The 25,862-nt window shown below is 37.2% G+C and overlaps 1 protein-coding gene across 1 annotated transcript in view; it reads right to left on the bottom strand.

Moving 5' to 3' along the window:
• Positions 1–996: 996 nt before the first annotated feature.
• The window catches only part of TRPA1 (transient receptor potential cation channel subfamily A member 1), a 46,637-nt gene continuing 21,771 nt past the window's right edge, over positions 997–25,862 (bottom strand). Inside the window, exons 15-27 of the mRNA XM_012786359.3 lie at positions 24,498–24,591; positions 21,181–21,240; positions 20,543–20,641; positions 17,248–17,318; positions 16,162–16,324; positions 15,293–15,382; positions 13,495–13,664; positions 11,572–11,701; positions 10,958–11,140; positions 7,658–7,726; positions 3,753–3,866; positions 1,914–2,011; positions 997–1,207 (exon numbers count right to left, since the gene is read on the bottom strand). Of these exons, the coding sequence (XP_012641813.3) occupies positions 997–1,207; positions 1,914–2,011; positions 3,753–3,866; positions 7,658–7,726; positions 10,958–11,140; positions 11,572–11,701; positions 13,495–13,664; positions 15,293–15,382; positions 16,162–16,324; positions 17,248–17,318; positions 20,543–20,641; positions 21,181–21,240; positions 24,498–24,591 (1,552 nt within the window). The remainder of the gene's footprint in view (positions 1,208–1,913; positions 2,012–3,752; positions 3,867–7,657; positions 7,727–10,957; positions 11,141–11,571; positions 11,702–13,494; positions 13,665–15,292; positions 15,383–16,161; positions 16,325–17,247; positions 17,319–20,542; positions 20,642–21,180; positions 21,241–24,497; positions 24,592–25,862) is intronic.

Here is a 25,862-nt window from a genome sequence, read left to right as displayed (position 1 = left end):
TACGTACATAAACACAACGTGCTCCACACAACACTGTTCAGCATAACACAAGGACACACACACACAGCCAAAGGCATATTCATTAGAGTGACATCTCCCAGGGGCAGTGAGGGAATAAATGTGAGAATCAGGAGAAAGGGGGAAATAAAGCAAGAGCACGACCTTGCAAAGATCAATGATGAGGTGTGTGATTAATTCACACTTTGCCTAGACATCAAAAGAAAAAAGGCAGTATGTGATGGAGGCATTTTTGCAAGTCTCAAAAAATTAAATGCAACAAAAAGGCTCACACAATAATGACTGAGGAATACCATATAGGTGTTACATTTATTATGATCATTGGTGAACAAATACATTATCTATAGTAAAATTCATGCATATCATAAGGTCTACTAATTTGATCTCTAGCTATACGACGTGCAGTGACACCAGGTGTGTTGAAAGCAGTAAGAAGGATGGTGCCATTCATCCTTGCAGGGACAGCAGAGTACACAGGGTACCACCCACAGGTTCTTCCAACACAAAGCAGCTTTCCAACTGGTAGAACTCAACCTAATACTTGAGACTATCATCTAAGGTATTACTAATGCTTGAGATGATTTTTCTAAGGTATAACAGATTAGACAATTCTCAAGCAGGAATTCAGTACTGACATTTGCATTCTAGCTTAATAGTTGCGTTTACTACTCCTTATTATTGAAAATGTGTGTGCTAGCAAACTAGTTTTCTACTCATTCCAATAATGAGGTTACCACTCATTAAAATCCAAATTGAATATATCTGCAAGGATATTCTCAATACATAGTGATCGGCAGAAAATATGAAAAGAGAGAGAAAAAGATGGTTTACACTTTTATATAGAATTCAGGAACCACAATTTCACATGTAGTGAAATCAATCAGATTTCTGTTTCTTTCTCATTCTTTTGGAATTGGAAATTAGACCCAGCAAGTGATGCTAACTCCCCATGGGAAGCCCCATGAAAGCTGTTGGTAACTAACGCTCTGGCTGGTACGTTTTTGCCTTGACTGCTTTCAACACACAATTCCATTTGCTATTCCTTTGTTCCAGCTGCTCTTTCTTAAACTTGTCTTGAAAAGAACAATGGTTATCTTCATCCTCTGCCTCGGAGATGATCTCCATTTTCTGAATGATGAGTTTAATGAGCTCATGCTGTTTTTCGAGAAGAACAGTGAGATCCTTCAGCCTAAAAAAACAGACACATTTTGAATATCCTTTCAATTCCTCTTTTAGCCCTTCTGAGTACAGGCAGGCATAGGTACTAGAAGTGTTCTTCATCAGATTATTTGTGCTCATATTACAGCCTCATGGTACTCATGATCCTTCCAAGGAATACTTATTTTTGAAGTTTAAGTGATTTTCCAAAGTTACACTGTTAAAGGCTAGGTTTATTCTACCCCCACCCCCATTTACAAACAAGAGACTACTATATGGAAAGGTTAAGCAGCTTGCCCAGGGTCACAGAGTTAGTAAGTACCTAGTTAAACAGCGGTTTAAACTCAAGTAAACTAACCCTAAAGCCCGCAGGCTTAACCACTGTCAACAACATAGTTACTCCAGGGATCCTCTAAAGCTTTTAGAGCTTTGCTCTATGAATTCAGATGGCTCATGAAGCATGTAGTTTACAATACTGCTCACAAGAGAAAGGAAATCAGCATTTACATTTTCATTCATTTATTTTTGGAAGGCAAACTGATTGGTGAGTAGTGGCAAATAAGCTTTTGGATCTGAAAAATGTCTCATGACTCTCAGTACACTAGCCACATCGGTCAATAAAAGACAGCTTAATATATAAAATAAGTAAACACCAATATACAATATCACCTTATACCATGTATTATTATTTAAGAGTTTTAAATTTCTCAAATACAGATGGAAGGAAAAATCCATACCGGTATTTCTGTTTCAAAATTTCCATTTCCAAAGATGTATCAGCATTTGGTGTTTCTTGTCTTTTTTCTCGGTTGCAAAACAAGTAACAAAATAAATTCTGTCGGATAAAACAAAATAATTACTCAAATCAAATTCAATTCAGAAGTTATTTCTTGAGCATGTGCCAAAATTCAACTAGGCTCACTAGCACAAATATTGATAAGGCAAAACTGTGGCCCTCAAAGAATCCAGTTTTCTATGAGAAACATACATGTAAAGAGCTATAAAATTAAGTCATATATTAAAATATAACATTAAAAATGTACAAATACATTAAAAATGCATGAGAAACATTAAAACGTGCAAGTAAAACAAAAGGAGTAAAATGGGGTATGGGATTGTTTAAGAAGGGCCTTAATTGAATCATTTTTTAAATTATCGTGAAAAATTCCCATCATGGGAGATGGCATTCCATACAAAATTAATTGTTAATTCTCTCAAGCTGCTCTGCACCATTATTCAACACAACTGAACCATGCAACAAAATTTCACAGGGAAAAATTTCTGAATTGTTATTTTGATAAATTCTGTTTTAATTTAGTATCTTCAAAACCATGGGGAGAGTCCAGGGAAGAGGTGAAATGACCAAGAATGAGAAGATTCTAGGAGTCCAGGCAAGGGACGATGGCTACTGCACAGACCACCACCCAGTCAAATGCACTGAACATGGGGCTTGACTGGACTTGAGGGGACAGAGAGAGGAAGGGGACATGTCAAGTGTGCCGTCCAGCGTGCCTCCTGGGTGGCTGGCTGACATAGGCAAATGAATGGTGTTGACATCATTGTGTTGCAACTAGGAACTTGGTGAAGGACTGGGACTTCTTCACTAGTTTTCAGTAGGGGGTGTGAGCAGAGGGTGGGACATGGGAGCAGTGAAGACTGGTTTCAAACATGCTGGATTTGAGGCACCTTCAAGACATACAAGGGAGATGCCAAGTTGGCAGCTGGGTATAGGGGCCTGGAACTCAAGGCTGAGCTCTAGGATAGAGAAATCAACTGCCAGGCACTCTGTGTTCAGGTAGTAACAGCAACTATGCATATGCGTGCAATCAGACACGGAGACAATGCGAGGTTATGATAAAAGCCTAGACTGACACTTAGGTCATTTTTTTCATTTTATGACTACATCAGGGAAAATTAACCTGCAAAGGACTCATGAAAAATAATCACAGACATGAGGGAAGCCCAGGCCTGGTTAGGATTAGCACTAGTACTCTTTCTGTGGTCCCTCTTCCACTATAATGCAATAGCACTGTTTAGTCTTTGATGGCTTTGTATATTTCAATAGTGGCCATGCCCTGTGTGTGTGTGTGTATGTACCTGTGTGTTCTATATATACCCTTAGACATACAAATACATACACACACACACACACACACACATATATATACATATACATATATATATATATATATATATATATATATATATATATACCTATATCTGCTCATAAATGTGACATGTGACTAAGAAAAACAAATGAAGTACCTGCACTGTAAAAAAAGATACTGAAGGGTATGGCTGGTCTGCTCACCCATCTGCTCTCACAGGGCCATGGCTTACATTTAACACAGATGCTCTGTATGAGCCTCCTGGAAGAGCAAAGCAAATGCCTCCCTCTTCCTGCCTATCACTTACTCATGTCCTTTAAAACAAAAACAACAACAAAAAAACCCACAACAATTTTTTCCCACAGGCAGAGCAGACACAAAGTCTGCAAAAGGGCCCCCTTATGCATAACACAATGAATGAAGTCAAGCAGTAGCACCTTATTGATGGTATTTGTTACGTGTACTTACAAATAACCTCCCAGTAGATCTGGGTTTGTTGGGATAGACAATGGTGGATTTCTGATCCACTCTGCGTAGGAACCAGAATGGCAGCTTCTTCTCTAAGCTGGTATGAAGTTCCACCTAAAGTGCATTTTGGATTTATTGATAGAATCATTAATTAGTATCTGGAACTTTTGTACTGCACAGAAGCAATCATTAGTTCAGCAAAATGAGAACGGATTCCTACATCTGACTTCTGCACACCAGGTGGGCTGTCCTTAGTCCCTAGCTCAGTCACTGGCCCCTGCCCCTCATCTCACTCATTGACAAGACAAGGGCAGCGATCGGCAGTCCAGGGGCAAGATGTTTAAGAAAATTCAATTTAAACCAGCAGGTGTTTACTGTTCAGGGACTGTGAGTAACACTGAAGATATAAAGAAGAAAAAGACAGTCATACTCTTGGGATGTTACAGTACTACAAAACGTGCACGACTGGGAAATATGAGTGGTATGAATATATACATATAATTTATGCATATATGAATGTATATGCACATACACCTAGGGTAGGAGACAGGAAGAAGTGCATAACTGGGAAAAGACAAAGGTAAGCAGTAAAAGAACTTGAACTAGCATGCCTAAGAGGATTTTAGACATTTTTCATGCTGTGCTGTCAGGTGTAATTTGGTTTATCCATGACCTATGTTGAATATAATTTCTATTTTTTTGGAATATAATATTGTATCCCATTTAATTCTTTTATCTTGAATTTACATTTAATTTTTCATATTTTCTACCTTTTTGTTTGTGTTAGCCAAATTTATCTGGGACTCTTTGGTGTGTCTGTTGTTTAGATATGTTTATTATAATTACCATGTAGTGAGACTTGCTTTCTAATATAAGACCATAGGATTTTCAATACATGATTTACAGTCACGAATGGTGACAAGGTAAGAACTTTCCTGACCACACTGCTTAAAATTGTAACCCCCATCACTCCACCCCACAATGACACTCTCCCTATCTTGCTTCCTTGCTATTTTTAAAGCACTTACAACTACCTAACATACTATATATTAGTTCCAGTTTCAAGGAAAGCTATGTGTTTTTTTGTATTTTATTAACAATATCAGTTAGTTGTTCTTTGATTTTCTATAATAATTTTCAAGATTCTTTTTTTTCCTTGGGTCTTTAGGGTAATATTCCTTTCCCCTTGCCATATATATATATGTATGTATGTGCATACATATATATATTATACATATATTTATTTATTTATTTTGAGGTCATGTGTCATTACTAACTTATTCAAACTTGACTGGAAAGATTTACCCAAGCCCAGTGTTTGCCAACAGATAAAGTTCATGGTGTAGCTTAACCTGTTCATGGTCTACATAGGAGCTGCCAGATTGCCTCTCTCAAATATGGTCCTGGCAGAGGCTGACAAGCAAAACTCCAAGTCCAGTGTGGGCTCAATGGGACCCACTGAGAGTGGCTCTATAGGCCTATGGTAGCATCTTTACCTTCTCTAACTGGTGGAGTTTCCATATTGAAGGGCAAGATGCACTCTGTGAATTTCTTTTCCTAATTTGCAGTGAGGCTATATATGTTTATGGGGTGTCTACACCTGCCAGCACTGTGCTGGAAAGTGGCTATGCCAATGTACCCCAAACAGCTCTCAGCCCTTCAAAATAATCACAACTCCCGCCCCGAGGAACGGAAAGTTCCTGTATTGGACACATCTCCCAGCATGTGCTATCCCAGGGACCTCTCTGTCTCCACACGTGCTCAAGACCACTCTGTAAAGGGACTAAATGACCCTGTAAATGACCATGTAAAATAAGTGACTCATCCCTCTTTGCTCCCAGTTCTGCTGTGGACTCAGACATAGGTTTCAGAATGGCTGCAGAGAGTTGCTTAAGAAACAACTCGGAGGGACTGGGAGAATGGTGTCCTGGTTTTCTGGCCGATGCTGTTCTTGATCCAAAACAGGGAACAGGTAACATGGGGGTACTAGGTTTTGTGCTGTTTGGTTTTAGGGAGTGATGTAAATACAATAGAGGATCATGCTTTTCAACTCAACCACACTGACACTGTAGTTGTGTGGGCTTCCTCAAAACATTTTATCTGGTGCTGTTGCTTATATTATTATTTTAAATTTATTTTCCTTGTTATTTTAAAGAGTTTTCAGGACAGTTATGGGGGACTGCTGACGTCCCTGCCAAGAGATTTATATAGCGTTCTCCTTATCATCTGCCTGGAGTCCTAAACTCTACCCTTATTAATAGTAATAACCTGTCATTAGAGCTTCCTTCCTCCAGTCTTTCCTCACTAAACCAAGATAATAGCAGATCATCTTAAATACCACTTTCATTTTATGAGAGCTGATAAAAAGTCTTCACTCACTAACAAAGTAACCTGAAGCACTTCATCATTTGCTGCCCTGTCAAAGCTACGGTCTTTGTTTGCTGTTTTTCAATAAAATCCTCCATCATCTGGGGTAACCTTACTGCCCTCTAACACGAATCATCTTTCTAGGCAAGGGGGCCTCGTGACAGCACCTTAGCCACTTTCCCTACTTGTGTTCTGCCCCTTTGCTCCTGCTAGAGTCCCCGAGTCCTGGACAGTTTCAGGTCCTTTTAAATCCCAGCATCTTTTAACACTGACTTATCCCACATCTTCCATGTGGCAGTCCCTTAATTAGTTTTGCATTTTTTTCTGTACCTAACAACAATTTAATTAGTATGTTTTTGTTCCCTAAATGTTCCAAGCTTTCTGTACAATACACAGCTAAGGCAAAGGTCATACAGTTTAGGAATTGTTCTAAGTTGATTTTCTTTTTTATGAGCAAAAGCAGAGAGGTTTTTAAAAGCAAAGTACACTATTACAGAAACAGGAAGTGTAGACTGATCCAGAAAGCAAAGTCGCTACGCTGATTTTGATATTTCATTCTCTGAGTGTTTAGCTGGAGTGCTAACTAAGCACATTTTACTCAGTAAAATCAGGAACCACATCCACTTATTTCCTCTGGGTTCTCATGCCAAGTTGTACTGCGTTTTGCACATACCATGTACTGCAACATTGTTTTTGAACAAATAAATGCTAATGTGTAGATGAATGTATAACAGGAAAGAAACAACTGTGACTCAGACCAAAAAAAAAAAAAAAAGTGGAGACAAGAGTGAAGAGAAAGTTGTATCTTTGCATGGATTTTTCTTTCCACTGAACAGACTGAAGTTTCTGAATGTATACACTCAACTGGTCATCAGATATTCTTGAAGCATCAAATATTCCCAATCGAATTTGAAATTTAAAGACAATGCAGTTAGAGCAAAGAAATAACTTTGTGTTGTATGACAGGAAACTACCTCACAAGATTCCATAGCCAAGGACCTATCCAGAAACCTTTGAGTCTAGCAAATTCTACATCAAATTGTCTAGAAAAATGAGAGATGTCCCAAGAGAGCAAAACATCATGGATGTAGTTAAAACTTCCATATTAAACATGCCATGGGGACCCTGTAATTCCCTACCCCGAATATCAGGAAATCCTTTGAACAGCGGGTTTGTATAAGACAGAATACCTCACACCAGGGAGGTTCTTGGTCCAGCTACCTGGTTAGCCACATGTTGACATAAAAAAAGAGCCTCTGGCAATTTCTCAATTTCTCTACTGAGATTGTTCTGGAACATTTTGTTCATCATTTTTTATCATAGCAGGATACCAGAGAATATGCAAACAGGATGTTGCTCCTCAGGATTGAGAAAATATCCATATTAAATAACTGTGTTCTCAGAAAATCAGCCCTTCTTACGTACAAATAATTATAATGGTGTTAATTTTAGTAAGTTTTCAACTTAACAATATTTTCAACTTTCAATGGATTTACCAGGACACAGCCCATCATAAGTTAAAGAATATCCACGCTTACCTGCATAGCGATTCTCTTCAGTGATGCATGTTTCTGAACCTCAGCGATGTCGCCAACTGCCAAACCAATCTGAAGTATGACACAAAATTTAATCACTACAGCTTAATGGCCCACCTAAAAATGCACTAAGGTCTGTCTTAGTCCATCTAAGCTACTATAATAAAATAACTTACACTAGGTAATTTATAAACGGCATAAATCTATTGCTCGTGGTTCTGGAGGTTGGGAAGTTCAAAATCAAGGCGACAGCAGATTTGGCATCTGACAAGGGAACTCATAGCTGGTGCCTTCTATGTGTTCTCACATGGCAGAAAGTCAAAAAGGGGCTAACAGCTCCCTTGCACTTCCTTTCATAAAGGTGCTACTCCCATTCATGAGAGCTCTGCCTTCATGGCCTAATCACCTCCCAACAGCCTCACCTTCTAATACCATCTCTTTGGAAATGAGGGTTCTATATATACATTTTAGAAGAGACATAAACATCCAAACCGTAGCAAGGTCTCTCTGGCTAAAGTGAGAGAGTGGGCATGTGATCTACTCACTAGTAGTGGCTGCACAATCCTTTGCTAACGTACCTTATAGAAAACTGCAAAGCCTGTATACCTTTGCAACAGTGATGGCCACATTGGTGGGTCCAGGAATTTTAAGTGTCACCATGAAAACTTAAGACACATAAATTAATCTGAAATTCATTTTAATTTATGATAAAAATACATTATTTTTGGAGAGGACAGGGATGATCTGATGTCAAATGCTATTGGGTTTAGCCACATAACATGGTTGGAAACTTAAAGAGTTTACCAACTAAGGTAGAGATAAGAGTGATGTGACAACATGGAAAAGTTAAAACATTAAACTGAGGATTGAGATATTTTATATCTTACATATATTCAGCAGAAAAAGGTACACTTTAGGGGTGAGAGAGGCTCTGGTGAGAAACTCATCTAGATATCCATGGCAAGAAAGAATCAGGTGAGAGGAAAATTAGATCATTCCACTCACCCTTTCATTTATTTCTGAGGCACTTTTAGTCCCTGCCTATGCTGAGCTAGCATCCTGCATGCTGCATCAGAGAGGAAAAGCCAGTGCTTGCCCTCAGGGCACTCAAAGATGAGTAAACTCCATGAGAGAAGGGCTCTCTCTGTCAAGGTCACCACTGTATGCCCAGTGCTTAGCATAGAGCAGGACACACAGTAGACACACAATATATTCACCGAATGATTGAACAGTGGGAGAGTGTATCCTAGGGCTTATAAACTAGCACTGAGAGCCATATATAGTCAGCAAATAGGTTTTACTGGGCAGGATAATGTTGCTTGGTTTTTAATTTGCAAGCCCTTCCTTAGATGGGCGTTCTCTCCAATTTACAACAGCTCCCATCAAAACTAATCGTCTCACACCTGTTGCGCTTCACACACTTAAGATATTCCCTGGGCTCTAAAGCTATCTGGGCTTGTGAGCCACAGAACAGCTCTTAATAATATGTAACATTTACTGAATGCTTCTCTCGTGCCAAGCACTGTAATCAGCTCATTTAATCTCCACAATAACCTAGGAAGTAGGTTTCATTATTATCATCTTTGTCTGATTTGTGTCCTCAAAACAATGACAATACAAGAAAAGGGAACTCAATTTAGACTAAGGTAACAGGGGTTGGGATTGGTGAAGGAAGGCTTCCCAGAAGAGATGATGCTTGAGCTGAGTTTTGAAAGCTTACAAAGAGTTAACCCATTGTGGAGTTAATCCATGGTGGGAGGTTTGTCCAGCCAAAAGGAACAGACTGTGCAGAATCCACGAGGCATGAAGGAAAGTGTGGTACATGCAAGGAATGTGCATTTCTGGATGGATCCTGGGAACAGTGAGATCTAGATTGTAGAGACCCTTGCCTGGGGTGCTGATGGGTTTACTACACTTGATCTTAGCCAAAAGGCTGAGAAGTGATTGCTGATGGGTTTAGACTGGATAAAATCCTTTTCACATTCATAGATAAAAACTTTAAAAGAGCCACTAATGGATGCAGCTTTTTATTATCAGAACATCACTGTGGCGATGATTTGTAGGAAGAATTGTACAGAGAAGTGAGACAAGACAGAGATTTACCCTTAAGGCTACTGCAGCAATGTAGAGGAGGAGCTATGAGGTGAAGCCGACTGGAAATAGATGTAAAACACAAATAATTATCCAAAGAACTAAGGGAAAAAGGGGGAGGGTGGGGTCGAGAATATCTGCCAACAAGAGATGGTACTGAGAGGCAGTAGCAGATTTAGAAGGAAAGATAATGTCAGTCTGGGCTCTGTCGGGTTTGATTTTGCTCCAGGACACGCAGGTAGAGATGCCCGGTGGGTGCTGGGCCTGTGGATCCTCAGCATGGTGCCAACCTGTAGTTCTGCTGCTAAGCCCCTCTCTCCTCTGGATAATTATCTTCCAAAACATAAGCAATTAGAAGAGAAGAATGTGGGCTCTATGTCCTCCTCTATCATTCCTAGTGCCATCCTTTGTTTTTCTAGGTCACCAAAATAAAACTCTGGAGCTGTATCATGTAAGTGGCTAAAAACACCTAGGAGTCTGTATTATTTTTTTCTCTCCAAGAATGCTGCATAACACAGATTCTGGTACATGGTCAGACTCAAAGATAAGTGTGATAAATGCATGCATGTGTGCTTAGATGGATAAGGGAAAAACAGGCACCATAAGTCAACAACAGCTCCCCATAGACCTGGAGTGGGGTGCACTTCTGCCTGCATTGGCCAACATGTTCATGGCTCAAGCAGATTCTCTAAAGCCTTCCATGGGGAAGGGCACTCTGGTGTCTGCTGAGGGCACCTAGCCTTTGGATTAGAAGTGGCATCTGAATGCCGCAGACACCCTCTGCATGAGAGACTCTTCCTCATTTGGATCTCTGGTCAACAATAAATTTGAGTGTAGAGACAATCTACCCTCCATAAAGGTCTCTGCCTAACCTCTGACGCCCTCCCCAATCCTAGTTCTTCATAACATTTATCACCCCCATGACCGAGTATTTGTCTGTTTTGTTCACCACCGTTTCCCAGAACCTACAACAGTGCCTGGCATTTAGTAGACGTATTTAAGTATTTGCCAAGTGAATGCATCAATTGCATCTCCTGAGCCTCTTGATGTGCCTGGTATTCCCAGGTACCAGGTGAATGTTGAATGAATGGATTTTATAGTAGCCCCTTCCCCATCCCACAGTGGAGGGATACTAGGGAAGTTAAGAACAATTATCATTATCAAATGTGCCAAATGATCAACAAACAGGAACTACAGAGAAAAATTACTTACAAGTAAATTCATGAGGACAATTGGGACAAATATTGTGAAGGTGATAAGGAGCAGAAAGGACAGAAATGGATACGTCAATTCATTTCTCAAAAACGGTTCTAGGAAGGCATCCCGGTAACTGATGTCTCCCAGCATCATGCTGAAGGTCTGGATTATGGCTAGCCACGGGGTGCTGAAGGTGTCCTGACAACAGACGGGAAGGTAAAAGTGAAATGTGAAATGTATATGATGAAAAACTGTTTCCTGGAGAGTAAAATGATAAAAATTATATTAGAATATTTTTTAAAAGTCACAGGCATGTAGCTACTGAAATGCAGTGATAAGAAACATTAATGAACTGCGGCAAAGTCATAAAAAGCTCTTTTCTACACAAATAACAAATCATTGTGCATTCTACATAAACTTTTTGGCAATGGAAAAAATCATTTAGTAAGATTAGACTTTTTTCTGCAATAAAAATCATTTGAAAGATACATCAGATTTAAAAAAACTAAAGTATTTAAATACCATTGTTATATGATTACTAATTTTCTAGGCCATTAAGATTTAAGTATAAACATATATATTTCCAATATTCACAGTGACGAAATCAATTACTGATGCAAGTGCCTTACCTGTATATTCAGGAGGACATAAAAGCTGAGTCCAAAACCCACAAAAAGGAAGACAAATACAACTGTAGATCTAAACAAAGTTTTCATAATCACCTCCAACATAACAATGAAAATTCCACAATTTTCAAATCTAGGAAAATAAAGACAAATTTAAAGTAATTACTCACTTTTGTAGTCAAAGTGTATTTCATTCAGTGACAATAATTATCATGTGTTAAATCAGGTACTGGATTTCACAGATGAGATTACAGATGAGGTCAATTATTTTAAAAAAGAAGACATGAGAATTCATGAAGAATCAAGTCTTATTTTCAAGCTCTTTATCCAATTACTTTTTTTCCCTCTTCTTGTTAATGTCTGTTTTAAATCATTTTATCACTTGACCACTGGACATTACTTCAATAAAAGTAGGAACAAAAAATTGTAACTTCCCAATATCAAAGAATATTGGGAATATTGCTACCAAATGCTTAGTACAGATATTAGTGAGATGAATTGTGTGATGCCCCAAGAAGAGATTGATTAAATGAGCTCACGTTCCTGAAGGCACCTATTGCAGGGCACACAACACATAATTCACATTCACCCATCCTCACGACCTCCTTTGATTTCCTTTTCTCACCTCGGCATCCTACATTGTGAAATGTTTGGGTAGACAATGAGTGTGTCATCGGGCCACTAACTTGTACTTTTCCTCTGGCAAAGACAACTTGTTAAAAGAAGGAATCATAAGATTCTAAAGCTGAAAGAGACTTTGGCTAAGTACACAGAGATGTCCAGTAACTTGATAATGAACCTGTCTTGAATCCTCTTGACTTCTGGGTTGCTGCCCTTCCCACATACCAGGCCCTGAGAGGCCAGGGTCACCTCTGTGTCACTGTGCTTATGACACAGCAACGCACATGGTACAGTGGGAAAAGCATGATCGTTGGAGTCAGAAAGACTTTGGTTAAATACCTATGTCTTGAGTGACAACTTTCTTGAGAAAGTTACTTAACTAAGTGCTTCAGCTTCCTTGAGTCATTTTTGCCTCCTGTTATTGTAAAGATTGTATGAAATAACATTTAACTCAACATTAGCAACTGTCAGAGGTAGAGTAACTCAGCCTTTTTTTCCCCTCTCTAAAATTAGATTCTTTGGGCTTATTTTTTTGCTTTTTATACCACTTTTATTTCCCATACTACCTATGAGTTCCTTTTGAGTATTTTAACACAAAGTAGATGCTTACAAAATAGTATCAGGTAAAACAAAAATAGCCAACACTTTTATTCCTACTTAATTCCTCGATTTTAATCTAGATTTATCTAGACCAGTTAGTTGTTCTTGACCTGGGTTTATTTGGCATCAGGAGACATTTGGTAATGTCTGGATATATTTTTGATTGTTACAACTGGGGTGGTATATATGCTACTGGCACCTAGTAGGTAAAATCCAGGAAGGCTGTTAAACATTTTACAATACACAAGACAGTCCCCTCACATAATAAAAAGAATTATCTGACCTCAAATTTCAATAGTGCCAAAGTTGGGAAACCCTGGTCTCCACCCTGAACTCAAGAACCCCCCACATCTTTCCTTAATAGGATATAACAAATATCTTCATATTTTAAAACCATTGGAAAACAAAGCCACTTATAATAGTTTTCTCTCTCTTTTTTTTATTTTAGCATATTATGGGGGTACAAGTGTTAAGGTTACATATATTGCCCATGCCCCCCTCCTGCCTCAAGTAAGAGCTTCAAGTGTGTCTATCCCCCAAACGTTGCACATCTTACTCGTTGTGGTTGTGTATACCCATCCCCTTCTCCCCCCTCCCACCCTCCCGACACCCGATAAATGTTACTCCTATATGTCCACTTAGGTGAGTTTTTCTCTTGATTTAAAAATGCTTAAAAGATGTAGAAATCATTCAAGCTGGTTTTACCTTTGAAGATACAACAAGAAGTTCATCCAGTATAAGTATATAGCAATTGCTCCACATTGCCACTGCATAAAAGCTGGTATGTTAGAAAACAAGGGCAGCACAAAAATGATGCTTGTTGTGTAGATAATCCATTCAAGGAGATTATTAATATCACGAAAGTAATTACTTTTCTGTGATTGAAAAGAATGAAAAATGACCACATATAAGAGACCTGGCATCTTACGGGTGGTTATACATATGTAACCAGTAACAAAATTTTTCTGAAATTACAGGCATCAGGAGAGAAGTTTAGGACCAAGGAGTCACTTCCTACCATCTTGCATTGACTTCAGAGCCCCTGGGGTACAGACCAGTGTTGGAGGTGGCCCAGAGTCATCTGTTAACCTGGTACTACGGGAGTCTGATGTCTAAGGACATCCTACAAGTTGCTGGGCTTTTCCTGTACAGTCCACTCCATCTTAAGGAAACTTATTGGGACTGCAAGCTGGTTTGGTAATCCCTGGGACCTTTTATCTGTATAAGGACATGCATGTGGAGTTCTCAGGATACCTGAACTACAGCTGTTTCTAAGGAAGTTTGAGACCTCTTCTGAGACTTAATTAGGAAATGAGAACAAATCATAATGGTGTTCCTAAAGATTTCATGTTTTGGACATTAAATTTCCCATAGAGTAGACCACTTAAATAGCAAGAAGAAAATGTGGAGATCAAATTTGACACAGAATTCATACAACTTTATAGTTCGATTTAAACTGTAATCTATAATTTTTATTTTGGGAAAAATGAAAATAATGGCAAGAGAGATTCAGTAATATGCCCTAAATCATTTAAGATAAAATGGAACAACATAGTCTAACTCTCAGAATTGGGATAATTTATTAATACTTAAAGTATATATATGAAAGCACTTGTAAAATACAATATTAAATAAATGCAAAGCATTATTATTACCATCAAATTATTTACTGCAAATATCCATGTGCTTACATGATGTAACACAGAAAATTTTCATAGAAAATGAGATGTTGTATAAGAGGCATATGGCATATAATAACATTTACAAAAATATACAAAAACAAATAATAAAAGCCTGTAAACCTTCACACTGAGGAAGGATCTATGTCATTTATCAACAAAACCAAAGACCTACAGATAATTTATATAATTCTTGGGTCGGATATGAACTTGGTTCAAACATTTAAAAAATAGAGTATAAACTAAAAATTATTTTATAACAAGTTCCAAAATTGTATTATAACTTGGAACTTTATTTAATAAAGAAAAGCATTCCTGTTAAAAAAGAAATTCAAAGACAGACCCATTGAAAATGGAGTCAGCCAGATAAATTCTTTATAAACATTTACATTTAAAATTATCAAATTCAAAATCTATTATGTTAGCAAAATATTAAAAATGATGCAAGAGAAAACACAGAATAGTCATTCATAATGATCATATGTTGCCAGACAGATCCATATGGACCAGTAAAAGTGGAACATCTCTTTTATGGATATATCAGACAGTGATTTTACCTAAAATCATGTTATTTCTACATTTTGAAAAGCTTACCCTTGATATTTCTACTCTATACATTAGCCAAGCTATGTGATTTTATTATGACATAATATTATTTCATATTATTTCAAAAATAGCTTATCAGTTAAATTTATGTTAAAGTATAAAATTTTAACATAAATAATAATTTGTTAAAAATATAAAATAAAATGTCAAATAATAGTTTATTATTTAATTTATGTTAAACTATTTGCAACTTTAGAGATACAGAATGTATTACATACCTGTTGGAAAATCTGGGCCACTTCTTTGAAATACCCAAATAAACTTGATAAAAACACTAAAATCATACAAACTTTTATTGGATATGAATTCTAAAACAAAAAAAGGGTAAGACAAGTAGTTATTAGGGATATAAAATAAAACACTTTAACTTCTTCATAATTTCTACTATTAAATATTTATTTGGGAGTGCTTCATTTCTATGTACATTTGAGTTAAACTGAAAATTATTGTGATGTTAATACTCATCTCATTTAGTAGAGATGACACATACTCATTTCATAATGTCCTTATTAAGAGTTCAAAAATTGATTTAGGTCTACAGATTCTAAAGGAATATGAATCTGTAGACCTATATAAAATTTTTAAATTGTGGTAAAATACACATGACATAAAATTTGCCATTTTAAAAGTTTTATCTTTTATATGTACATTTACACTTTAAAATGTATAATTCAGTAACATTAAATACAATGTTCTGCAGCCATCACCACTATCTACTTCTATTACTTTTTCATCATTCCAAATGGAAACCCCATGCCCGCCCACTCCCTGCAGTCCTTGGCAACCACAAATCTGCTTCCCTGTAGACCTATTTTGCAGTTTTACACTTTGGCCTTCAAGCTAGCATCTCACAAATGTCAATGCCTTTTAAATTTGTTTACACACTCATTTATTAACCTATTTATTTTTACTTCCTCTCATTTCACAAAGTATTTTTTTTGGAGAAATTGGTACCATATATGAATTCTATAGGATATTTATAATAATCAATGTCCTGATATTTCAGATTTATTATTGACTTAGGATTCTTAAGAACAAATATTTTAAAAATATTCTCTTATTTTAAAAAGTTGAAGTTTGAAAATACCGTGGTGTCTAATATTTCCAAATGATCGCTAGTTTCATTGATGATTCCAGTTGAGTTGAAAGCCATTCCTGGCTTTATATTGACAACAAGAAGAGTCATAGGTATGAGACCAAGACAGTAAGATCCTAGGTTCATCATATGGGCTCTAAATCCATAAGCCACCCTACAAAAACAAATAAGCAAACCATAATTGAGTCATTTCAAACAAAAATTGGCCTTGGAGAGCTGGTTCTTCACTGTCTCCACCAGCAAGTCACAGCACAAACCCCCGTGTGTGTGGCATGTCCCCCCACACACTGGGACTGGGGTGTGGTTTGGAGAGCCCTTTGTCCTGGAAACTGGGGTTTGGCCAGAAGGGGACCACACCCTTGCCCCTCATGCAAGGCATGTTTGCGGGGGACCTGGTGCTCAACCATTCGTAGACAACCTGCTTCTGGGTGGGGGTTCTGTACATAGCAGAGAAACTACCTTCCTACTATCTATTGAAAGCCCTCAACTCAATGGTTTGTAAAAACAAAGAATTTTTTAAAAACACAAAAACAAGATAAAAGGAAAAAAACAAAACTATAAATAAAAAAATATTTGCTTAAGATACCTATGGAAAAAGTAGTTATAATCTCTTTCAGGACTCTATTTGGTAAATTCACTGAACTTTAGAACCAAGAGAACTTTCTAATTCAACTTTTTCATTTTCTAAGAAGGAATCTCAACTTCTAAGCAAACCATGGCTTACCAATTAATAAAAGAGCAGAGAATTTAAGCCCATATGACTTGACTCAAGGGTTAAATGTTCTTCCCTAGAACATACTTCTTATTTCATTGCCAATAAACTATAGGGTCCAGGATACTTCTTCAAGTTTTATATAATGATTCCCTCTCACTCCCCAAATATTTTATTTAATGTCAAAGATAAACAATGTCAGCATTTTCAATACCAAAACTTGCCTTTGATATTTTTTTCCAAGTATAAAACATTAAAATAACAAAATTTAAAACATTAAAATACAATTAGAACATAATTGTTTAGAAGACTTAATAGATTCAATAGGAACAACATTAGAAAAAGAAATACTACTCAGTACATACCATTTCATAAGTAAGTATTCTTTACACACAGGATGATTGAGAAGCTCTATGCGGTTATATTGTACCATTGCCTGAAAAATAAGGGAAGAGCGATAAAATTACAATCATATTAAACCACCAGATATAAACTAAGCTTTGTATTTTATGGTTTTATAACTTAATTTTGATATTATAAAAGTAACACTTGCTTATTTTAGAAAATTTGAAAAAATTAAAAATGACATAAGATTGAAAAAAAAACACAGCTAGAGAGAACCATTATACAGGGCAATTATTTGATTCTGTCTGTTTCTTTTGATCTCTGATTGATTGAGATAGTATAAGCTTCTAAATCTTATATAGGATTACAATAGGAAAGAACATTAAAGATAAATCACCAAGAGTTACACCTTTATTCTTTCCTCAAGAAATTCAGGCTTATCTTTCTAGAAGGATTTTAAATCGTAGAATACACTTAAATAGTAGTTAAGTTAATCTGTAGATCATAAGTTTTCATGAGAGTTATTAGGAATTACTAGTATCTATTTAAAAATTAAATTTTAATTATTCAAGAAATACATAAATAGAGGGACTGATGTCAGCAAGATGGCTGAATCTTGCTGCCCCAGGAAGCTCCACCCTCCTTCCTCCAACAGAGACACCAAATGATTATAACAACAATATACAAACTAATTTGCATTGTGAGCAATCCAGAACCCAGTTAAAAGGTTCTTGCACCCCAGATGAGCATGTAGCCAAAAAGTACCAAATCAAAAACAGTAGGGAAATTCATGACATTTAGTCATCACAGCTCTTCCCTCTGGCACAGCACAATGCCATTGGGGGAAAACTCCCAACTCTTGGCTTCTCCTTGGGGAGAGAAACAGAAGAGTGGAACTTTTGGAGGACTGCCCAAGGGAATGAGTTCTATCTTGCCTGAAGCTAAGTGCTGACAGGAACAGGCACCAGGAGAGGGCCATTGAAAACAAAGTAGGTCACAGGGGCTTGGTCTAGTACCAGAGAAGCTGCAGTATCACAGACACTAGACTGTGCTCTAATATCATGGCTTGCTATAGCATCAGAGAGGCTACAATACCGCAAACATACATCAGGGGGAAGTCCCAGGGGGAAGGCACATCTCTTCAACTTTGAAATTACATTCACATGCCCAGACAATATGAATCTCTAGAAAAGGCTTAAGAGTTTTCCAGAATCTAGCTAGGCTGATCGATGAGGGACCTACTTATACAAAGTAAGACTGTAAACACCGGGAGATGTGACTGTTTTGTTTTGTTTTTTTCCAAAAGCCAAGCTCCAACAAATGATAACAAGTCATACAAAGAAACATAAAAACATAACCCAAGCAAAGGAACAAATTAAATCTCAAAAATTGAACTCTAAAGAAACAGAGATATATGGATTATCAGACAATTAACAGAAAACGACCATCATAAAGATGCTTAATTAACTAAAAAAGAACAGATAGAAAACTAAACAAAATCAGGAAAACCATGCATGAACAAAATTAAAATATCAACAAAGAGATAAAAACTATAAAAAAGAAGCAAACAGAAATTCTGTAACTGAAGAATACAATAATTGAGTTGAAAAATTTCACTAGAGGAGTTCAGTAGCCACCTGACAGCAGTTCTGACCAAGCAGAACAAAGAATGAGTGAACTCAAAGACAGTATGTGTGAAAGCACTGAGTCAGAAAAGCAAAAAGAATAAAGAAAACTGAGGAAAACCTATGGGATTTAAGGGACATGATCAAGCAGAACAAAATATGCATTTATGGATATCCTAAAGGAGAAAAAAGAAGGAGAGGGTTAGACAGCCTATTTGACAAAATAATCGTCTGAATATTTCCGAAATCTGAGAAGAGAAATGGATACAATCATTCAAGAAGCTCAAGTAACTTCAATTATCACAAATTGCTCCAAAGAGACCTACTCTGAAACACATTATAATTAAACTGTTGTAAGTCACAGATAAAAAGAGAATCTTGAAATCAGCACGAGAAAAGCAACTCATTACCTACAAAGGAGCTTTAATAATATTATCAGTAAATATCTCAGCAGAAACCTGGCAGGCTAAAAGAGAATGAGATGATATATTCAAAGTGCTGAAAGAAAATAAACTACTAACCAAGAATACTATAACTAGTAAAACTATCCTCCAAAAATAAAGGCTCTGTAGAGCTAAAATCCTTTGCATGATGGTCCGTTGCCATCACCAGTGTTGAGTGCAGAAAATCCACATGAGTCTGCAACCTTCACACTCCAAGTGCCCAGTAAGCCTGTAAATTTCACTTTATGTGGCAGTTGGTACCATGGTCTGTACAAAAGGCTTCAATGTAGGCAAATAAACTCATTTAAGGTAAATGAAAATTCCTCATTGGCCTAGATCAGGGTTGTCCAATAGAACTTTCTACTGTGATAGAAATGTCTTATATCTGTCCTGTCCAATAATGAGAGCCACAAACCACAGGAGCTACTGAGCACTTGAAATAATTTTCAGATCTAATCCTCAAAGATGTTTTATTTTGCATGCACACAATTTTAATTTGTCGATTTTTACACAAGTGTGGGCAGTTATAGCCACATGGCAACAATTTGTTGAAACTAGTGGCCACTCTCCTTATAACCAGGAGCCTATGTTACTCATGTGTTGTCTGTTTTCTCTGCAGTTATTTATTTGAGTATGAGACCCTTTATTTGACTTAAGTAGATCATATGCATGGCCTTCATTGCTTCATTGGTTTCAAAAGCACTCTTTGAAATAAGAGCCGGTTTGGAGCAAGTCTCAGGAAATTCAGGTCCATGCTATATGTTCAGAGCCTTCTTTAGATTTGGTTCATCCCTCTGGATGGAGCCAAGAGCTTCTGAATGGTCAGACTTTACCTTGGAGCCCAGCAGCTGATTGAATTTGGAAGCTGTGGCTGTAAAATTTCAACCCCTGCATTTTCCTATGGTTTACACTGGAGGAAACTCTTGACTATATAGGTGGGTAGAGGTGTGGAGCAAGTACTGACTGTATCATCCATGGTCTATTTGATTCTGGATTGGGGCAGGTCTTACATGACCATTAGAACTGAAGTGTAGAACTTTAAATTACAGCAATTGTAAAAAAAAAAAAACAAAAAAAAACTGCTTACTTTAATAAAAAAGGGCCGGGACACATGGCAGACACAGACATGGAACTATAAAACCAGAATTCTCTCCAGGCCCCTTCCATTTCTCCCAAATGTGAGCTTGTACCAAAATATTTGAGAACCCAGGTGGAAAGTGCCTGGAGGATGAGAACACTGGACTTACATTTAGGGCTGTAAGAGGCTCGTATACAACATTCTGTGTAGGTCTTCCTTTTTTGGTGAATTCTAATGGACATTGAAGATATTTGAAATTATATTCAATCTGTAGAAGACATAAATTTTAAAAGAAATTAGTTAGCTTAGTATAGACTCCAAAAAGTAGTAACTGACAAATCAAATATCTAAGCTTACAATTCTGCTGAAAATTAAGTGATTTGAAAAAAGCTGAGTCATTTCAAGTGGAGAAAAGAAAATTAAATTCTTGCATATTAATTACAAAAATAAATATGCTGGAAAGTTGTTATGCAATTGCTTTACAACTCATAGGCATGGAAAAAGAGGAATTCTCAAAGGATCATTTAGATATTTTAGACCTTCGTTCTTCTGGCAAAACTACCTCAGAAGATATAAAGACTAAAAACAACACTAAATAATGCTATTAGACACAATTAAAATATCAGGGGAAAACCAAAGATGTGAGGGAAAATTTTTCTTACAATTAGATAATATAATAATATGACAGATGAAACCAATATTTACCATTGACAATAGACTGTAGAACTAAAGGAACAATATTTTTAATAGTCCTTGGGAGAATTATAAAAAAATAAATTTCAAATTATCATGATAAAATAAACTCACATGGTAGTCTAGACAGGACTTGTCCTCTGTGGAATGCAACATGCAGAAATCTAAAAGAACCTCCGAGAGAAAAAAAAAAAACAAAAAAGCAGCTAAGACATCTGGGCAGGGCAGCACGCTATATATGAGAGAGGATTTTATCCCATTGCTAAGATAACACATAAGGTATTTTCCTTCCATTACTTTGCTTCTTACACCTCAAGGACAAACTCTAACCTATGTCATTCAAGGAACAAAGTTTCAAATACAAAGTGTTACAAATACTTCTGCATACCTCAGAAATATCAGCTAATTCAGAAATGTACCATGTGCTTGAGAATGGAATTGTACATACTAAAATTTGGGTAAGAGATATTCCACTAGTTTTGCCTATGATTTGATGTCTTTCTGGGCTTCTAGAGAATATATAGATTTTCTAGTCAGAAAATCTGAAATGCTCCAAAATCCAAAATTTTTTGAGCACCAACAAGATGCCGTAAGTGGAAAATTTTACGCATAAGTACTAAGCACAAACTTTGTTGCATGCACGAAATTATTAAAAATGTTACAGAAAACTACCTTCAGGCTATGTGTGTAAGGTATGTATGAAACATAAATGTATTTCATATTTAGACTCAGATCCCATCCCCCAAATATATCATTATATATATGCAAATATTCCCAAATCCAAAAGAATCCAAACACTTCTGGTCCCAAACATTTTGGATAAGGAATACTCAATCTGCATTAAGGGTTCCTGTGCTCACTATCTTACAGTTAAAATGTATTGTCCCTAACCGAGACCTTTCATCCCAGCACTGGGTTCTTTCTATGGTTTAGGTCCCCATCTTCTGTGCTGCTCCAGTCTGGAGTACTGTGTTTGCTTCTCTTCCTCGCTCACCAACCAACACAGAGAGAGTATGTGTTCAGAGGGGATTCAGACAGGATAGTGGGGAATAGATGTCATAACAAGAAATGAAGACCCTCTAGATGTTTAACTCAGGGAAAGAACACTTATGGGGTCATTAGAGTGCTGCCTACAGTGTGTAGAGATACATTTTTATGGGGTCCCTGTGTACATAAACAATGAGAGACAGCCCAAATCTGGTAGCCTAAATCTGTGATCCTGAGAAAGACATACTCTCTAGCCTGGCTGCCTTCTTGGGACCAGAGTGGGACACAAGGCCCCAGATGGCCCCATCAACGTATCCAGGAGTTCCTGAGACATCTGGTCAACCCCACCTGCCGAACTGGAGGGTAGAGGGTTGGACTGTGCCTGAATGGAAGAAACGGGGACCTGACCTATCTTGGGTACCAGAGGGACTTAGAATATTTTAAGAAAAGTCCTTGTTGGTGACCAGATGGCAGTATTGGGAGGTATAACAGACATAATGAAAAATAAAGCCAAGACCAGTCGGTAGTGCTGTGCAAGGCAGGACCAGACGAAGTCTGGTTGTTACAGTTTTAATAATCAGGAAAAAGAAAAGATGGGCTGCCTTGTGTGGGGTTGGGGCTGTAAAAGCAACTTTTCAGAAATGTTATATAAGCATCAACTATGTGATGTGAGGCTAAACTAAAAGACCTTTAGATTCCCTTATTTTATTGAAAAAAATAACACAAAAATGATATGTCATTATAGAAAACTAACTAGAAAATACAGTAGCATAAAGAAGGAAAAAAAGCCAATCATGATCCCATAACAGATCATTCTTAAGATTCTTTTGGTATAATTTCTTCAACTCCTTATTATGTTTTCCATATGTCAATATTCTAACATATATATTTTTACAATTATAAGTAATGCTGCAGGAAATTCATTAGAACAGATTATAACAACTATAATTACCAGGTAAGAAAGTCTGAGGTGCAGGTTCTCAACCCTGAATATTTATGTGCCCTTTGATGAGATTTTGTCACCTAAAAAGTTAATCTGTATGCTATTTGTGCCACTAGACTAGAACCAATTTTCATTAGACATCATAAAGAAAAAAAATGCACATAAAATATTTAACACATAGTACTTATTCAAAAAATAAAAACAATGAGTGCTAGTAGCTGTAGTACTAGTGGCCACATAAGCAGTATAAAAATAGTACAAGGTACGTTATGTGCCAACCATTATCCTGAGTACTTTATATATTTTACCTCTATTTTGTGTAATCACTTTTCAAGATCTTTATCAGCATCACTTTCTCAGAGATAAAGAAAATAGAAAATGAAGCTCAGAGAGGTAGAATGACTCATCCAAAGTAGCACAGCAAAAGGCATAGTCAGGATTAAATCCCAGGGCCTCCGGGCTCCAAATCTAGTCCTCTATCCCCTGTGTCACTATGTCTTACTGCTCCAGTGTTTAAATGTATTTTTCCCTTTTAATGACATTTTAAGTCATTCTGCTTTTCTTGACTATTCTATGTCTGCCCCAATCCTCAAAATCCCAACTTTTTCAGGAGGTCTTTTATTTGCATCCTTTAACACTCAGGTACTCAACCGTCTGTGCATGTTTGTCTTGTAGTGGGCAACCAGTCACATGCTGGGTGTGTATTTAACGCAGAACAGGGTGTCACACATTCAAGGGCCCACAGAGGCCATGCAAGTAATATCAATGAATGAACCATGCCAGGCATAAGAGTTTTCTTCCATTGTTAGTGAAACATATGCTCTCCTCGGATTGGGGTTGGCTTTTATCTTCACAGTTGGGATAGAGCCATTTATCAAGAAATATCTGTCTACTATACGGAAAGCAATTGCACAGGAATGACAACAAGTGACAACTAGTACTAGGCATTGGAGCCAAGTACACAAAAGGGAGAGGGGGCGGTGTGTCTAGCGGGAGAGTGCTTGTCCCATCCATGGGAAGCAGCTGCTACTCTGCTCAGCAACTCCTGCCTTATCAGAAGGCAGGCCCGGCTACCAGATCTCATATTTAAGGGAAGCCAGATATCTGGATCCTTAAGGGAAGCATCCTGGTTTTAAATGTTAGCAATTAATGCGAATTTGAAACAATGACATGCATTCCAAACAAAAACATATCTAGGGGCTTTATTCAGCCAGAAAAACACCAGTTTGTAGGTTCTCCTCTGGACACGGGATTGTTTGAATTTAAAAAATCTGTTTATCACATTTTCTTAGATTACATATAATAACTGATAGGATTCTTTAATCCAAGTAAGTCCCCATTAAATACTTATTGACTAATTTCTCATATAGCCTATGGAAAGCTAGAAACTTTATTTGAAGACAGAATTATTATTATTAGGTTGTGATTATAACAATAAATTCTCACATCATAATATAGGCCAAGTATATACCCAGAAAGAGTTTTGTTTTAGAGAACTTACTTTCATGCATTCAGGAAGGTATTCTATCATTTCCGTGATCGGACATTTGTTGCTTGAAGAATGATGACTAAAAACTTTAAGACATTCATCCCATCTATAAAAAAAATATAAAAGACAAGCATAATTCTTAATCCATATGTTCTGCAAAACAGTTGAAACTCAAGATTATATATTTAGAAGAAACTTTAAGTTGATTCATGAAATGCAATGCTTACCCATTGGTTCCAATGGAACCAATACATGAACCAAGATCATTTTATTAATAGGATCCTTGTCCATTAATAGAAATTAGGAATGTGGATAAATTCCAGGATGGCTATGATCACTGTTCTGCCTCTCTAAATGCCTCCTAAAGAAGTCAAGCCTATATCTTCCTTTTCTCTTCAAGCCATGAAACAGTAAGTACTTCCAGAGCTGATTATGTCATAAGAGACATCTACGTTTACATATATACATCAGCAACCTAGTACTGTGCCCATATTTAACAGTTAACATTCATGTATACATCTCAGATTGAGTGAACTACAAATGAACACGCATCAAGTACGTCGATAAGCATAGACTCTGCCAGAACATTAGAGTTTGCCCCTTTCTTTATCACCATCTATTAATAATTAGATGGGTTAAGGAGGTACTTACAACACCAAGGAGGAACTAAGTCTACAACAGGAAGTCAAGAAGAGCCCATTTATCTCCAAGATCCTAGCAAATTTTCCGTTAACCCTATCAGTCAAATCCATCTAGAATATCTGCATTACCATCAGAAGACTTCTGGTTGCACACTTTCATTAACTGGTATTTCTAAGGAATGGTCAGCAGATTTTCGAGACTGCCCATCCTCAAAAACACAGGCTTAACCTGCCTTGAATATGAGATCGTTCACCTGTATATCCGATCCTGGGCAAAAAAACTTAGCTCTCGTGCGTACCCATCTGACTATACAGAAAAGTTTACGTCCGAGAAGTGAGACAAACTATCCTTGAACTACATCATTAGAACTCCCTGGAGTATGGTTTAGAAACCACAACCACAAAAGATCATGTCTTACAGAGATGCTCCATTACATGGCATAAACATGGATTTACCTTGGGGTATATTTTTGCCAGCATCCAGTTTGAGGGTTTCTGTTGGCAAAGAGTGTTGGGCAAGTTCGGGTAGGGCAAGCCAGCATTTGCTTGACAATGACAGGGTTCCAGACAGTCCACATGCCTGAACCCCTCGAGTCTGACAAGAGTGCTGCTAAGGCTGGTCTTAGCAGCAACTCCCCTACGAAGACCAGAGAGGTTAAGCCACGTGCCTGTCGTCACCCAAAAAGTTCATTTAAAAATTTACGTAGACAACTGACATTTTAAAAGGTTGTTTAAT

Source organism: Microcebus murinus, chromosome 7, assembly GCF_040939455.1.
Source record: "Microcebus murinus isolate Inina chromosome 7, M.murinus_Inina_mat1.0, whole genome shotgun sequence".
Lineage (NCBI taxonomy): Eukaryota > Metazoa > Chordata > Mammalia > Primates > Cheirogaleidae > Microcebus > Microcebus murinus.
Note: the sequence above shows the minus strand (reverse complement) of the source record. Positions and strands in the feature narration are given on the sequence as shown.